Source organism: Carassius carassius, chromosome 32, assembly GCF_963082965.1.
Source record: "Carassius carassius chromosome 32, fCarCar2.1, whole genome shotgun sequence".
Lineage (NCBI taxonomy): Eukaryota > Metazoa > Chordata > Actinopteri > Cypriniformes > Cyprinidae > Carassius > Carassius carassius.
This window is the reverse complement of record NC_081786.1, coordinates 13,596,800-13,613,486: the sequence shown is the minus strand read 5'-3', so window position 1 is coordinate 13,613,486 and position 16,687 is coordinate 13,596,800. Positions and strand designations below refer to the sequence as shown.

At 36.3% G+C, this 16,687-nt stretch overlaps 1 protein-coding gene across 3 annotated transcripts in view; it reads left to right on the top strand.

Moving 5' to 3' along the window:
• The first annotated feature begins 573 nt into the window (after positions 1-573).
• The window catches only part of LOC132112768 (CNK3/IPCEF1 fusion protein-like), a 31,553-nt gene continuing 15,439 nt past the window's right edge, over positions 574-16,687 (top strand). The window contains exons 1-4 of one of the 3 annotated variants that reach the window (XM_059520416.1): positions 574-785; positions 3,665-3,822; positions 5,422-5,624; positions 5,754-5,838. In XM_059520416.1, coding sequence (XP_059376399.1) covers positions 734-785; positions 3,665-3,822; positions 5,422-5,624; positions 5,754-5,838 — 498 coding nt within the window. In that variant the 5' untranslated portion in view covers positions 574-733. Of the gene's footprint in view, positions 786-3,664; positions 3,823-5,421; positions 5,625-5,753; positions 5,839-11,456; positions 11,546-16,687 lie in introns of those variants that run through there. The other 2 variants (XM_059520417.1, XM_059520418.1) reach the window with 2 other exon arrangements.

Here is a 16,687-nt window from a genome sequence, read left to right as displayed (position 1 = left end):
AATATTTATAATTATATGTCGATACCAGCATTAAGTGCACTTGCTTTTTTCATTTGCTTAGAATGCAAATGAAGGTGATTTAGTCAAAAGTCTTGTTTTTCCTCTCACAATGGCCTAACTGTAAACTATGTTAATTCATTACACCATTTCTCCCAGCTAAGCTGTAGGCCTATTTACATTTTTTTAGGCTACTTAAAATTCCTCTGTTGGTCGACAAAAAATAGCCTAATAATGTAACATAAAAATGTAAATATAACATTATGTTAAATTATTGTTTCTTGTTGACCAGCATGAATTCACGATTGTTATATGTTCAATAATTTCTAAGAAAATATCCAGTTGTAACAATGAAATACATGTAGCCTACAATACAATTTATGGGGAGAAATGGGATCTAATGGGTTAAAATAGTTTCCCACACTTTACTAACACCAGAAAGAGGACTGAGACGAACGAAGACCATAAAGAGTTAAATAAGTTGATCAAAACACTTTAAATGTGCTGGGTGGGAGTGAGCAAACAGAGAAAACTGATTCGGTCTGAAATGCCTCTGAACAAGTTCTGAACCCCTCCCAGCAAACCAAGACAGGCGCAGTGCGCGCGGACACCAGCGCCGCGCACCATTGGCTGAGAGCTCGGCTTTACCTGGAGGAAGGTGTGCCAAGCAGACAGCAGGATGAACTTTTCTTTACTCTGATCCACTTCAGGGATTTGAATTCATGCTCCTAAAATCATGGAGCCCGTGACGTCCTTGAGCAACGAGAGAGTCGCCGAGTGGCTCAAAGGTAACGGGGCTGTGTTTATATATGTGTGTCAGTGATTTTTGCGACCGACAGGTGACTATATGTCAGTCGTTAGAGAGATACAGCCGAATTAAACAGGAACACCACAAATCCCCAAGGAAAGGGAAGGTGTAGTGGAATGAGGAAGCGCCTTTTAGTTTGTTGATAAACTCTCGCGCGAAATTGACTCACAGCTGGCGAATACAAAAGCGATTTAACTTAACAAACTGCATTCTATTGATACGTCTTGCCTCATATGCAGAGCGATAAAATATGCTGCTGTCATTCACTGCGCGAGTCTAGACTGGCCCACATCGCTCGCTATATGCGCATGTCTCTATTTCTCTCGCTCATTTCTGATCCATGTTTTGGTGGTTTGATTTTAACACTCGTCCAGTGTTATTTGTTTTATAGGTATACTTTACAATAGTGTTTGTGTCGCTTTGTAGGCTATTTAAACTGTAGTTACATCAGTACTGTAGTATTGCATGATAATGCTAGTGGTTATTTTGTGTGTTGCTTTTTAATAATGTATAAGCCTATGTTTTACAGTACTTTTGGACTGATATACAATATAACTATAATATGTGATGTTTAATATTAATTCTGTATAGTACTTCTGTTATTTTCAAACTTTGTTTTTACTTTATATTCCTATTATGTTATCACCTTTACAGTGGCTTGATACAGCAAAGTAGGAGAATAGTTGTCTTTTTAGTCCAGTGAATATTTATCTTTTGATTTGTCTACTAAAAGCCTTGACTACTGAAAGTTTTGAATGATATTGCCCCCAAAAAAGATATAGTTCATTGAACAGATGATGTTATGACAATGTCGTCAACAGTGGGGCATGTTGATACAATTCATCATGCCATTAAACAGGACTTTCAGCAAACTTTAAATGGTTTTGAAATACAAAACAATGAAACTGCATGTTTAATACTATATACACTATTGAAAAAAATATTGTCATTTAAGTTAATTTTGTAATTCAGCAGTTTCACACAGTTGGACAAAACAAAGGAATTCCACATTTCTTTCATAATATCAAAGCTGCTTGGTTTTTTATAATTTAAGTTTTATTCACTATTAACAGAGTTTTCCCTCAGTAAACTCCTAATTTGCTGCACTTGCTTACTTATAGTAAGATATATGGTTTACATATGTTCATGTAGAATAAGGCATTAATATAGATACTAATAAGCAGCCTACTGTATCTAGTAAAATGCATGTTAATAAGCAGCTAATTAATAGTGAACAGTGTTCCAAAAACAGATATTAACTTGAATTTTCCTAGCCTTTGCGTTCAAAGAAACAATTAGTTATTTCTAACACTTTATGAATGTAGACTAATTATGTTTGTATGTTTACTGTGATACTGTTAAAGCCTTGATACTACTGTATTAGACATAGCATAGAGCCCCTTATCTCACTTGTTTGTTTGTCTAAGTGTTTGTACAATGTTGGACATTGTTGTGTCTTGTGATCATTTAGGTTCTCAGTGTATGAGACCTCTAAAGGCTTAATAAAAACATCAAAGCAAAATGTGGTAAAAAAAAAAAAAGCTTTTATATTCCCTGCTATTAATTTATATGGTTTAATTAAACCAATTCAAATATTGTGCATGTCTTATGAATCTAGAATAGAAAAAAGTCTCAGACAGTTGTGGATAGTTGTGTAAAAATCTTACACAAAGGAATTTTCTTCAGGGCACAAAATCTTTGTGTTTTACCAGCTCAGAGAAATAAGCTTAAATCCTCAGTGTTCACTGCTTGAGTGACACAGTATACAGTAGTTTACAGTAAGTACTGTATGTGCTGACGAGATCCATCTAGTACCTTCAACCGTATTTTTTTACCTTGTTCATACCAAAATCAACAACAGAAACATGTCACATAGAGGTTCTGAAGTTCTTTCCTAAAGTAAACACACAGCAGGTATGTGTTTTAACATGACTTTCAACAACAGCTGGCAGCACAACTTCAGTGTGCATGACCCAGATGCCTCCTGGGCACCTTTTTCATGCTGGGCCACTCATTTCCTTCCCTTATAATGATCTTTTATTTGTGTATGTGTGGATTGATCAGTGGGTTGTATTTCAGCTCCTCATATAGCTGTTTCCTTTCATTCATTATGTGTTGGTGTCTCTCTCCTTATTCCAACCACCTACTGACATAATTTTTTCTTTCTGTATTTTACCTGGGTCAAAGATAATTATTATTTTTATTTTTTTTAAATGCACCCAAAGTTTAGGCTTGGTTAGTTGTTATTTTTATGGTTTTGAAAGAAGTCACTTATGCTTACTAAGTCTGCTTTAATTTGCTGAAAGAAGAAGAAGAAGAAGAAGAAAAAAAATGCTGAAAATATAAATAATGTAAAATATTATTACAATTTAAAATAACTGTTTTGTGCTTTAATATATTGTAAAATATAAGTTATTCCTGTGTTGGCAAAGCTGAATTTTCAGTAGCCATTATAGTCTTCAGGGTCATATAAATTATTACAATATGCTGAATTTGTGTACAAAAACTATTTCTTATTTTTATAAGTATTAAAAAACAGCTGTGGTGCTTATTATGTTTATAATATGTGTATAATAACTATAAACTTAATATGCTTATATTTTTATGAATATAAAGTTTAAAAGAGCAGTATTATTAAGTTTTTAATGGTAGTGTTTATATATAATAATATTGATATTATCTACATAATATTTTTGTAATAATATCTATATTATGACATTTTCCATTATTTTCCATTAATATTTGCTATTTTGATGAACTTCAATTCTGACATTAAATCGAACTGTTCATGAACATCACAATTTCTCTGTGCTGTTTACCCTTCTTTAACTTTGTGTCATATATCTGTGCATTTTTCAGGTCTGGATGCTCCTCTACAGCAGTACTCGTTCTCCGAATGGCATCTCTCTGGCTCAGATCTGCTGAATCTTTCATCTACCAGACTGGAGAAACTTGGAGTGCATAAAATCGGACATCAGGAGCTTATACTGGAGGCTGTGGAAAAACTCTGTGCTTTGGTAGGACCCTTGAGTTTGTTATGTGTGTGTGTGTGTGTGTGTGTGTGTGTGTGCCTTATCTTTGAGAGGAAAATTATATAAAATGCTCCCAAGTAGAATAAATAATTCCAAGTAATACGAAGGGGCGTGCTCAGTGCTAAATTTAGCCTATTTATTATTAGCGTCTATTTAAATCAACACTTCTGAATGGAGTGTTATAAAGAGGATAAGGTTTGTATTTGAGTGTGTGATTTGTGAATTCGGGGTGTATTTGTATGTTAATAATCTTTCTGTTATTTCATAACCTGATATTAAGTATATCTATATGAGTTTTTGTTAGTGCCTCTCTGCTACCCGTATTAGAGCCTCTGTTATAGAGATGAGGAATGCTTTAAGACTAAAATCATTATTTACAGCCTTATAGCATTAGTCTGTGACTGAACTGCTCTGTATACCATCTCTCTCTGTCTGTGAGTTTTATTACATCTGTGAGAGTTGCTCACCCTGCTGACTGTATTCTCAGAGGCCTGTAACACTAACAAAACTCCAGACAAATCTCAGGGAACATTATTCCACAAGTGTCTGACATATTTTTTGAAACCGTTTCCACTTCCATGCTTGTCTTCAGTCATCTTAGCTGTATAATATCATAGATTTATAGTGTGCATTATGTGTTTAAAGAAATAAATAGTACAGTCATTTCACTTCATTTTCAGCTCATAAATGTGTTGATTGTTGGCTGGTAGACTGAAGCTTCCCCTGAGCTGACAGTGGATGTGCTCCATGTGCTGTAAATGTTTTGCCCGCTGGGAGGATTAATGTGGACCTGTTGGTGCCAGGACTCCCTGTGTGTTTCGTAACAGCACATTCAGGATTAACTGCTCCTGCTTTGCTAGAGAGAATACCTTTTTATTTTTTATTTTTTTGCAAACCTAAAACTTTCAAGGCATGGACCAAAGGCAGATCAGGCTTTGGTGGGATATGAGGACATTAGTTATGCTGAGGTTGAAAATATGTTTGTAGGATAATAAAAAATGCCATGACATTTCAGAGTAGGATGAAAGGTAAGTGAAAAAGTCAGGTATAAATATTGCACATTTATCTTTTAAATGTAGGTTATTTGTATTTAGGACACAGAAGTCATCATAGTTGGGTAAACGTTTTCTGAGTTCGTAATTGTTACCAACAGCTAAATAAATAAACAAAAATCCATGATAGCAACAGCATTTCTATGACTTTTCAAAAGAGGAAAAATATCAAGAGATTGATTATGTCAGTAGAAAGAGGAAAAAGAGAATATTTCTGTAATTTAATGCCAAGATAGTATAAAACAAAGTATAGTGTTATAGATGTACATGCAGTAAAAAAAAAAAAAAAAAAAAAAAAAAAAAAAAAAAAAAAAAATATATATATATATATATATATATATATATATATATATATATATATATATATATATATATATATATATATATATATATATATATATATATATAAATTAAAAACTAGATGCAATGTTAATGACTGTGGACATTTTTTGAGTGCCTTGTAAAATTAAAAGTAGATACATTTTTAAATACACATTTCTGGCACCTAACATTGTTTCTTGTGTCTACGCAGACATACAGTGTTGGGGGTGACAATCTGCGCAGTTTGACAGAGAAACTGCGTGCAGTGGCTCACACTCTGCAGATGAGCATACAGGGGCGCTGGCGTGTCAATACTAGTGATGGACAGAGCGCCACCAAGCTGTCACAACAGGTCCTGCAGGCGTTGGTGGACGTGATCACAGCATCCAATGGACTTGTGTCTTTGCTCAATAGGTGAGAATCACACAGCCTGAACCACAGAGTGATGTTTACCTGTGTGTTAACATACAGACAGTGATTTTGCACATCAAGTAGTGTTGTGGCATTCTTTCTCAGTCATAATGCGTATGTCTTTCATAATAGGTATCAATTTGCACAGCAGACTGGACACACAGCAAATGAGAAAGTTGCCACTCTGTGTAAAGATCTGGACATTACAGTGCATAAGGTGAGTGCTCTTGTTACACTGCTTTAAAGGAGATTCAATTTAAAGATTGTCATTGTTTGCGTCGTTACAGAGTAGAGAGTTGCTCTTTTCCATAAAATGGAAGTGAAGTGAGATGTCAAGCTTCAAAGGTCTAAAAATGCAATAACTTTGTGTGAGTAACGGACTGAAATAGAAAAGGATCATGACATGAGAAATCAATTTGCCTTTTGACATATGAGAATTCTTTAGTTTATGCCATAAAAATCCTTCAATGTTTCTTGCCTCGCATCAAAAGTAAATAGAGCCCATTACAATCATTAATAATTTTTGCGCAGTACAGTACAATACAGTACACAGATGCCCGTTTAATTTGTGACATAGTCCACGCGTTTGAGTCTTCCTACAACAGTATAAGGATTTTTCGTTTCGACGGGTCAAAACGGCTTGTTTGCACCTCTGGACAGACCTCAGAAGGATCTCCACGTCAGGAACAAGTGGATAGTTTTTTAATGGAATCTCTGATCTCGTAAAATTATTATATGTTTGTTCGGAGCGTTTTACTTCAGATTGTTTTGTAAATGAGGTGCGTTGTAATGGAGAGTTCACAAAGGAATTTGTTGAAAGATGAAGCAGCCAACTGTATTGGACATGAAAGAAGCTGCATCGCAAACTGTATTTAACAATTTCATAATATTTTTCTGTAAATTACAATTTTATATTGATAATGTTTTTTAGAACACTTGTATGCAAAAGCGAGGAGGCATTGGTAATATTTCCTATGCAATGATGTTAAAGAAGTCATCCCCTAAAATTTGATAATTTCAGACAGAGGGGCAAAATGATGGTTGAAAATAATAATTTTCCTGCTTATTAGGGATGCATCGATCCGATACAGGTTCACATAAACTCTTCTTTCCGCTGCAGCTTGCAGCTCTAGGTAACTACAGTCTCAAAACGATGAAACTCTCTTCAAGAGCGCACAGTACTGAGGTTTATAAATGTTCAAAGAAAAGCCTCATTAAACTAACGCACAGATTTAATACACTACGTATCAATATCTCTACCCTTTGTTCTAGTGACGTCTGGTTCGCAAATGAATCGTTCGATTTAACCGGATTTTCTTAGTGAACCAGTTGAACCAGTTCACCAAATCGGACTGAATCATTTGAAACAGTTCGCGTCTCCTGTAAGCATTAATCCAATATCCCGGAGTCATTCATTTACTCAAACAGTACACTGACTGAACTGATGTGACGAGAGAACTGAAGATGAACACGAGCCGAGCCGCATGTGTGTTGTACTCACTTTTCTATGTGGACTCAGAGGGCTGCGCAGACTGCACACTGTGACTCTGTGTTGTTTCAAGCTCATCATTCTGCACACGGGATGCGCATAAGCGCTCTGTGATGGCACCTTTAGTATTATAATACTTATCTGCGCAATCAAAGATTATTAATAGTCTTTCTTGTTCGGTCCTATCTATCATATGTTGCTGCCTTTATTACTGTACTATACATTTAAAAGAAACGTCTTTTATATTTCTATATAAATGTATATACTTGTTTTTTCATGAATGTATTTTACAACAATACAAAGAGCAATGTGTAACATTTTACCAGATTTTAGACTTATTCACTTTTATTTGTAAATAGGGATGGGACGATTACCGGTTTTACGATTAACCACGATAAAATGTCCTGACGGTTAGTATTATCGTTTCAAATTTAATTATCATAACAACCGTGTTTGTTCGAGTCTAAAACTCGCGATAAATCCTGTCCAGCCAGAATCAGTTTGACGCAGGTGAGCGCTGCAGCTCGCATGCAACATTGAGTTTTGCATGAGAAGACATGGCGGAAGGCAGTGACAGCGCACGGGAGATTTTTCAGCCATCCAAGAGGACAAAATCTGAGGTGTGGTCGTATTTTGGATATTACAAGAGCCCTGACGGCAATTTAATCGAGGATGGACACCCTGTCTGCAGATCTTGCAAGAGGAAAATCGCTGCAAAAGGGGGAAATACATCGAATCTGCTAAGTCATCTTCGTGACAACCACCCACTCTTATATAGCGAATGCAAGGTGAGTTAACTTTTACCTCAGTACCAAAACTAACTTGGGCAAATAAGTGGACAAAAAATAATGATTAGAGATTAAATATTATTTCATTATCTCACTTGTGATTCAACGCAAAGCTTCCGTGAAAAAGGTTTAACGTTACAGCAAGTGGCTTTGAGCCATAACGGACAAACATTACCACAGAAATATTTTTAGGGACATATTGAATTGTGATGAATGTTTTTAAATCTTACCGGTTTCTAAATCCATTAAGTTATGCACGTTACAGTGAGTGTAAGAAACAATCATTGAGACAATATGATCACTTCAACATTTATTATTGTAGTATAATTAAATTACTCTGATTTGATTTTCAATACAATCAAAAACTGAGACGCAAGACGTACATATGAATGAAACCAGAGGTCGCGCCTGCGGTGATTCTAGACATGCAGGCGCGCTGTGTTATAATGCGTTGCTATTTATATATAACGGTCATAATAAGTATTTTAATAGTTTAGTCACCCAACCAACATATTTGTTCATTTAATGTGTGTGTGTGTGTGTGTGTGTGTGAAAAATTTATTTATTATTAATATTATTTATATTAATAATATTCGGTCATGCACACACATATGCATGAGTGAATAATATTATCATTAATAATAAGAATACATTTGCTATTTCTTTGTTTACAGAGTGGGCGTGCAGCAGGCAAACCTAGTGATGATTCTGGTCCCTCGACTCCCTCCTCATCTACAGTTGTGACACAGACACTTGAACAAGCATTTAAAAGGCAGACTGCTTATGCACCCACATCAAAAAATGCACAAGACCTCACTGCAGCCATTTCATTTTTCATTGCAAAGGACATGATGCCATTTCAATTTGTTGAGAGGCCTGGTTTTCTGAGGCTGATGAAAGTTGCTGTACCACACTACAAAGTGCCATCACGAAAATATTTTTCCAAAACTGAAATACCAAACCTGTACAACCAGGTCAAAGCTGCTGTTGTAAAAAAAAATTAGCTCAAGGAACATGGTTTGCTGCAACTACTGACCTCTGGACTAGTGAAAGCGGTGGTGGTCAACCCTACATAAGCGTCACTATCCATTACCTCACCCCAGACTGGCAACTGGAATCAAACTGCCTCGAAACTCAATTCTTCCCAGAAGATCACTCAGCTCAAAACATCAGCGAGTTTTTTGAGAACATGCTGGAAGAGTGGGGGATCAACAAAAAAGATCTGGTCTGCATAACCACAGACAATGCAACAAACATGATAAAGGCATTTGAAGATTTCTCAGAAGTGTGGCTTGGGTGCTTTGGCCATAATTTGAATCTGGCCATTTCAAAGGCTTTGAAAATTCAGAGAGTTGAAAAAGCAGTCAAGGCCTGCCGTCATCTGGTCCAGGGCTTTTCACGGAGCTGGAAGAGAAGGCGAGAACTGAGGGAAAAACAAGCTGCCCTCAACATGCCACAGAAGGCTCTAATTCATGATGTGGTGACTCGATGGGGATTTACACACAAGATGGTTGAGCGTTTTCTTAGTCAGCAGCAACCAGTCTGTGCAACACTGGCTGGAGAAAGAGGAACATGGCATCTAATGCCCAAGGATACCGAAATAACTGTCATGGAGCAACTGTGCCAGCTCCTCTAACCTCTGAGCAAGTTAACAGATGCACTTGCCTCAGAAACACGAGTAACGCTGTCAGCAATCAAGCCTGTCCTGGACCACATTAATTCTGATGTTTTGGAGGAAAAGGACACAGATACATCCCTGACCAAGGAGATGAAAAATAAAATTTAATGAGAGAAGACCTCAAAAGCAGATACCCAGAGAAGGCTAAGAGAGTCATGAACATGGCTTGTTTCATTGACCCCCGCTTCAAAAGGAGCGCTTTAGATGAGTCTGAGGCTTCAAAAATTGAAACTGACTGTGTCCAGGAAGCTGTGAAGCTGGCTGCACAAGTCAGGGAAGAACCACAAAGCACCTCCACCAGCAGCAGCACCTCCACCAGCACTCCACCAGCAGCATCGGAGGGGAAAGGCCTAGCCGGGTTGCTGAGTAGGATAACTTCAACAAGGCAGCAAAGAGGTGAAGAGGGTCAGATTCCAACCACTCTAGAAGACCGTGTGAAAGGAGAAATCAAAGTCTACCTGTCTCTGCCCCCAGTTCCAGCAGAAGAGGATCCACTGGTGTGGTGGAGGGGTCATGCATCAGAGCTGCCTCACCTTGCCAGGGTTGCCAGGAAGCTTTTGTGCATCCCAGCAACCAGCGTTCCATCAGAGAGAGTGTTCAGTGCCAGCGGGCATATTGTCTCTCCTCAAAGAGCACTTCTTAAACCAGACAAAGTAAATATGCTGACATTTTTGCATTTCAATCTCAAGTGAACAAAGATGCATATATAACACTAATGTTAGGTCAGCTGCACTTTTTTCTTTAGAAGATAAGAACAGACATACAACCAATCATTGCTGTTCATTTGATTCGTTTACATATGGTTGTATTGTTGTTACATGATGCACAGATTGCTTTACTTGTGTTGTTTTTATGTGTGCATTTGATGTTCTTATTTAAGGTACTGTTCATTAAAACCTGCACTAGGAAAACTTATACCTCTCAGGGATCCATGTTAATGTTAATTTAATGTTTATGCTTAAAACAAGTTCATATAGCTGCTAATTATATTTGTTGTTTGTTGATTTTCAAAAAATAAAACTTGTTCAAATGTTTTCAGTGTGTGTATCAGTTCTTTTTGAACATTTCCATCGCATTTTAACAAAACCTTGATAATATTGATAATCGTGATAACTTTGGTCACTATAATCGTGATATGAAATTTTCATACCGTCCCATCCCTATTTGTAAATAAAATATTTCACTAGATTTTATAAAATTATTGTGCACCCGTGATTTTTCTAGAATCTAGACTACCATTTGCTGCTGAATTATCCAGTAACCCAGTTAATAATAGTATTTATGTCATAGATTATGATTATATATTTTTTCATTCAAGTTGTCTATGTGTAATAGATTGTGTTTAACACACAAAAGAGTGATGATCAGGTCAACACAAAAGTATAGAAATTCTACATTGATAAAAAAAAAACTGTGCTGGAAAAAATGGTATCGTTGCATCCCTACTTCATATATATTTTGTGTTTCTCTGCCAAAACTGTAACATTACAAGTGAACCTCAAGAAACATATTAATTAGAAAAATCCTTGTCATGACCCCTTTAAGTAATTTTTCACTGGAAATATCTGCCATATCTCACTGTATATCACAGTAGAGGGAAAATGTTTTTATGAGTCTATAGTGACTGAAGTGATCAAGGTCAAATAGAGGTTCTGGTGATTTCTTTAATCTGTCTATGATGCCTATTTTTTTTTTTTAATTGCTTTGTTTGTTTGTCCTACGCCTGATACAGTCACACTATAATGCTGACAAACACATGGTTTTCATTACACTTATTCACTGGACTCAAGAGGGCTAAGGCTGTCTGAGGAAGAGAGAGAGAGGGTGAGAGGGTGGGGGCGGGCATTAAAAGTCAGACTATGAGAACTGAAAGACACTTTGGTTGTGTGTTATTCACCTGTGGTGAGCATACAGGAGAGAAGGTCACATGGTATTCACTTCATCAGAAGAATCATCTGGACCTGGAACAGTAGGGTTTGTTTTTCTATTCATTGATAATTTTACACTTCAATAAGTTTTGATTGTTTATTTTCTGTCTGTACCATTCATCCATTAATTTGACATACTTGAACCCAGAAAGGCTCACAAGTTTAACAGTCACCTTCGCTTGGGTGCAAACTAACACCCACAAACACATGCACACACATACTAATGATAAAACAGGATGACATACAGTGTTGTTGGAAATCAGATAGAATCTATTTCAAGATTGGGGGCTGCGTTATCATTCGAAAGGCATCTGAACCATTTGCTTAATGTTTCTTGCAGATTTCATGTTGGCGTTAAAAGTTTCAATGGCTTTTTGGTGCTGTTTGTGTACTCATAGAGGGAAATAACAAAAAAATGGTTTGATCGTTGATTATGTGACTCAGATGTCCACTCTGAGACCAAACAGCATTGCTGAAGAGGGGAAGGAAAGTGTGGAAATGAGAAAGAAAGCTTAAGTGTTTCTGTGCATGTATAGAAAAAATGTATACATAGTGTGCAATGTGCACACTAAGAATGCTGACACTTGATGCTATCAGCTTCTTTCTGTCGGCTGTCACAGACACACACACACAAAAACACAGAGTAAATCACTAGAGACTTGTTCTCTCTTTCTGTTTTGTCACTGAGTTCACTTTCCTAAAGCTGATGGCATCTTTTCCAGTTTAAAAGCATTGTTTGTATACTTCCTGTTTACGCTACAAACAGTATTGTGTGTGTAACATGAGTGCAAATGCTTTCTTGTGCAGCAATCAGAAACTTTATCATGTATGAACGGCAACAGTAAGAGAAGAGTTAATGTACAAACTGAAAGCTGTTCTGGATCACCAATCCTTACATAATCATTCCTGCATACAATGGGGTCCAGAAGTCTAAGACCACCAGTGAAAATATTAATGCTAAACATTTCCGTTCAAAAATCTGGTGTATTCCTTTTGTAACATTCATACATTTTTGGTAACTTTTAAAAATGTAATGAATCCTTGCTCTATAAATATATATATATATATATATATATATATATATATATATATATATTGAAAAAAGTCTAACTGACCCCAAGCTTTTGAACAATAATGTCTATATAATTAGAAAATTAAGAAAATGTATATTAAATTAAAACTAAATATAAATCCTAAGTCAAAATAGCTCACATCTGTCACGATCATTAGATGGAGCTTCAGTAGAGGGCACTCCAGTCAGGACCATTCCACCCATTCACCACCAGTTGTCACTTGGACACTAGCACCTCTCAAACTGTTGCACCACACCCGAACTACATTACCCATGAGTCACTGCATCACAATCACCCTGCCACACCTGCACCTCATTCATTTACACACACACATAAAAGCAGCACACTCACTCTCACTCACTGCGAAGTCTTGTTTAGCCAGTCTGACATTTCCGAGCGTTTTCCCCAGTGTTTATTATTCCTGTGTTTTGACCTTTGGACTGTTTATTCTGACTCTGATTCTCCGCTGCCTGTCCCGATCCCTGCTTGTTTCTGATTACGATTCTGGTTATCCCTGACACACCTGACGCCATTCCTGATCTCTGCCTGTATGACCATTCTGTTTAATAAATGCTGCATATGGATCCGAATGCCTCCGACTCCTTGTTACAACATCTGACTGAGGTCAGAACCCTCAACTCAGTTCAGTCTAAAGGTTTCTGGGAATAAAAAGTTAATTCTACTTACATTTGAATAAGTTTCTGACATTTGAAGCCATGAAGGTGAGTGTTAGAACAGGTGTTAGGGGACAGGTGGGCCTCTGATCCCTATAGAAACCACGTCACTTGAACTCAAAGGTCATCATGTCAAGCAAACCTTTCTGGTGATATACACGAATGACTGTGTCTTGTACACTGGTGGTGCTGAGGTTTTAATGAACAGAGTGTGTCCAGGGTTAACCCAGATATGAAGGGGAAACTCTTTTTTTTATCAGAGATATAATTGCACCTGTTAGTGTTTTGGTGTGTTTGTAGGTATTGCAGCCCTGCCCAGGGAGTGTGAAATAATTAGCAGTCAGCCGATGACTATATCAGGAAAGAGAGAGAAGAGTAATGAACTTTAAAAGAAGGAGAGGTGAGGGAGTGAAAGATAGATTAATTAAAAGAGAGATAAGAGGCAGAGAGTGAGAGAGGGTGCAAAAGGAAATTCATACACACACACAGTACTGGAATACATCAGTAGATTAAGCAGAAAAGGTCACGTCGATCAGACAGAAGTACTGTATGTGCTTGTTTTATCTGTTTTACCTTGAATATATTTGTCCCTTAATGTTTACATGTCTGAAGTTGCTTCAGAATTGTTTAGTTGCTGGGAGGAAATGGTTATTTTATTTAATTTTGGATATAATCTCTTCTGTAGAGTGACTAAATTCAGTTCAGAGTTTACAGCATGTGTGTTGTTTATGCGTTTGAGAAGTGTAAATGGATCCATGCAGGATGTGAGGCAGATCTTTTTTTAGTATCTTCAAGTCTGCTGGTCTGTGACCCCTTAACAGAGCACTTGATTTAGCTGTTTATCTCTGCCTAGAGACAGAACATTGATATACTTTGGTTTGCTCCATTTTTGTCATTGTATGCAGCTGCAAATGCAGTTATTTGTAATGCCAATAAGCTATAGACAAAGAGAGGGAGAAAAAGATAGAGGATGGAAAGAGAAGATCTGACCTGTGTTTTATCACTGAGGAAAGCTCTCTTTCTTTCTGCAGTGTTGAAAACAGAGTTAATGATCATTATCATTGTGAAATGAGGAGCTTTGTTGTGGACCTGAGGATAACAAGGTAAAAGCTTTCGAGTTGAATGAAGCTCCACTATATGAGGACATCAGCCTCAGTAGAACTAAAAGATGAGGAAAACAGCAGGACTGGAGAGAAAGTGAATATCAGTTGTCGTTCTCCTTTTCAGTTTTTTTTTTCAGTTATACATTTAGTTATGCATTTGCTCATAACTCGAAACGTAAAGAGGGGATAAAGAACCCTGGTGCAAATCAATGCACAGAATAAATCAAAAGACAAAATATTCTCTAATTCTTAACACATTCAAAGTAGCAATGAAACAGAAGTAGCTAAATATATTTTTATTTCTGTATTGTAGTATATATCCGATAAATATTGTGAATTTTGATTTCATGTAAACTTTAAATATTTTTATTTAAATTTCAATGATTTTTTTACCCCATTTTTGGTGCTGATTTTTGTGGATATTTGCAAAATCCTGTGAAATGGGTTTTAAAATGATGGCATATATTAACCGGTGGGGACAAAACTACACTGTTGTTTGTAGGTCAAAGAATAATTGAATTAAAAAAATTATTAAATACACAAATATGCAAATGGTAGCGGACGTGTCTAACAAAAACAACAGGTGATTCTACAAAAATATATGTAGTTTCTGATTCAAATTAGCTTAATTTTTTTCTGGATGTGATTATGATGAGTTTTATTGATGGCTCTCAATCAGCAGTAAGGACTGACCTGGGCTTGAACTATACCATGATGACCTATAAAAATACTCTCTGCCAATTTTCTTTGTTAGGGTGTGAATATACAGTAGAAGATATCACACTAAATCACACTGAAGACATAAGCAGAGTGTGACCTGTTTGACCTTCCTCATCATTCCCTCCTGTCATTTCATTCACTTTTACGCTTACATCTGTTTCCATGCCAACAACACATCTTAATTCCAAGCACCTCCTCAGAAGCACAACCATATGTTTATCAAATCACCTCAAACAATGCAGATAATTGCTCTCGTTTAAAGTGGAATCCCAGCAGTCACTGCTGTGTTGAATCCAGATGCTCTGTCACATCTCATTGTTTTACTCAAAACTGGGTGTATATTTATAGGGGAACTGAGAGGTTTATTTAATTTTTGAAGAAAATCTTGGTGGTGGTTGCCCATTAAAGTTGTCATCACAATCCTAGCATAACAAGTGTTTTTAACCCATTGTAAAGTTGTTTAATGCCCCACGTCAATATAGCCCACCCTGAACTCTAGTATTTTCCCATTTAGACAATTGGGCCACATTTTCATATATATATATATATATATATAATGTTGACCCTGTACTGCAAAGCAATTCATAAATAGCATGGGTATATTTGTAGCAATAGCCAACAATACATTGTATGAGTCAAAATTATATAAAAAAAATAATAATTAATTTAATTTAATTTAATTAAAATAATAAATAATTAACATATTTTGTAAATTTCCTACCATAAATATATAAAAACTTAATTTTTTATTAGTAATATGCATTACTAAGGACTTAATTTGGACAACTGTAAAGGCGATTTTCTCAATAAATCGAAATTTTTTTGCACCCTCAGATTCAATAGTTGCATCATATCCAAATATTGTTCTATCTTAACAAACCATACATCAATGGAAAGCTTAATTATTCAGCTTTCATATGATGTATAAATCTCAATTTCAAAAAATTGACCCTTATGACTGGTTTTGTGGTCCGGGTTCAAATATGTAACAAAATACATATTTATAAAATACATGCTGTGTAATATACATAATTGAATCTTAAGCTTAAGTTGACAAGCAATAGTATGAAAAGTAGTAACAGTAACAGTACTGATGGTTTACTTCTTACTTTGTTAGGTTTTAATAGACTACTGGAAATGAATGCATTCAAATAAAACTCTTTGTGAGCCTAAATGTTTGTGTGTGTGTTGATTTCTCATGAGGGGAAGTGTCACGCCTGTTTAAATTAACGAGAAGTGAGCCATCAGTGTCACACACACATACCTCCTAAACACAAAATTGTTCAGCTGCGTGTCATGTCATATCCTCTCTCTTGCATACCTGAGTTCGGTAAGTACATACTTTCATGCCTCAGATGGATTAACACTGAATCCGTTTAGCCAATACAAACAGATCTGAGGTTGGATATGAGCCCTTATTTGTGCTGAATTTCATGGCTGAGTGAGTTGTGCATAGGCTGAAGTAAATCTGTTGGTGGTCTGGGATTCAGTGTTTATCTTTAGGGATGTTACATAAGATCTGGCTCATCAGTAAATCTGGTTCAAATGCTTTTCTCTTGCCACCGATCTTCAGCAGCCACCCTAATCCTTTAATTAGACTATGATCTACATGT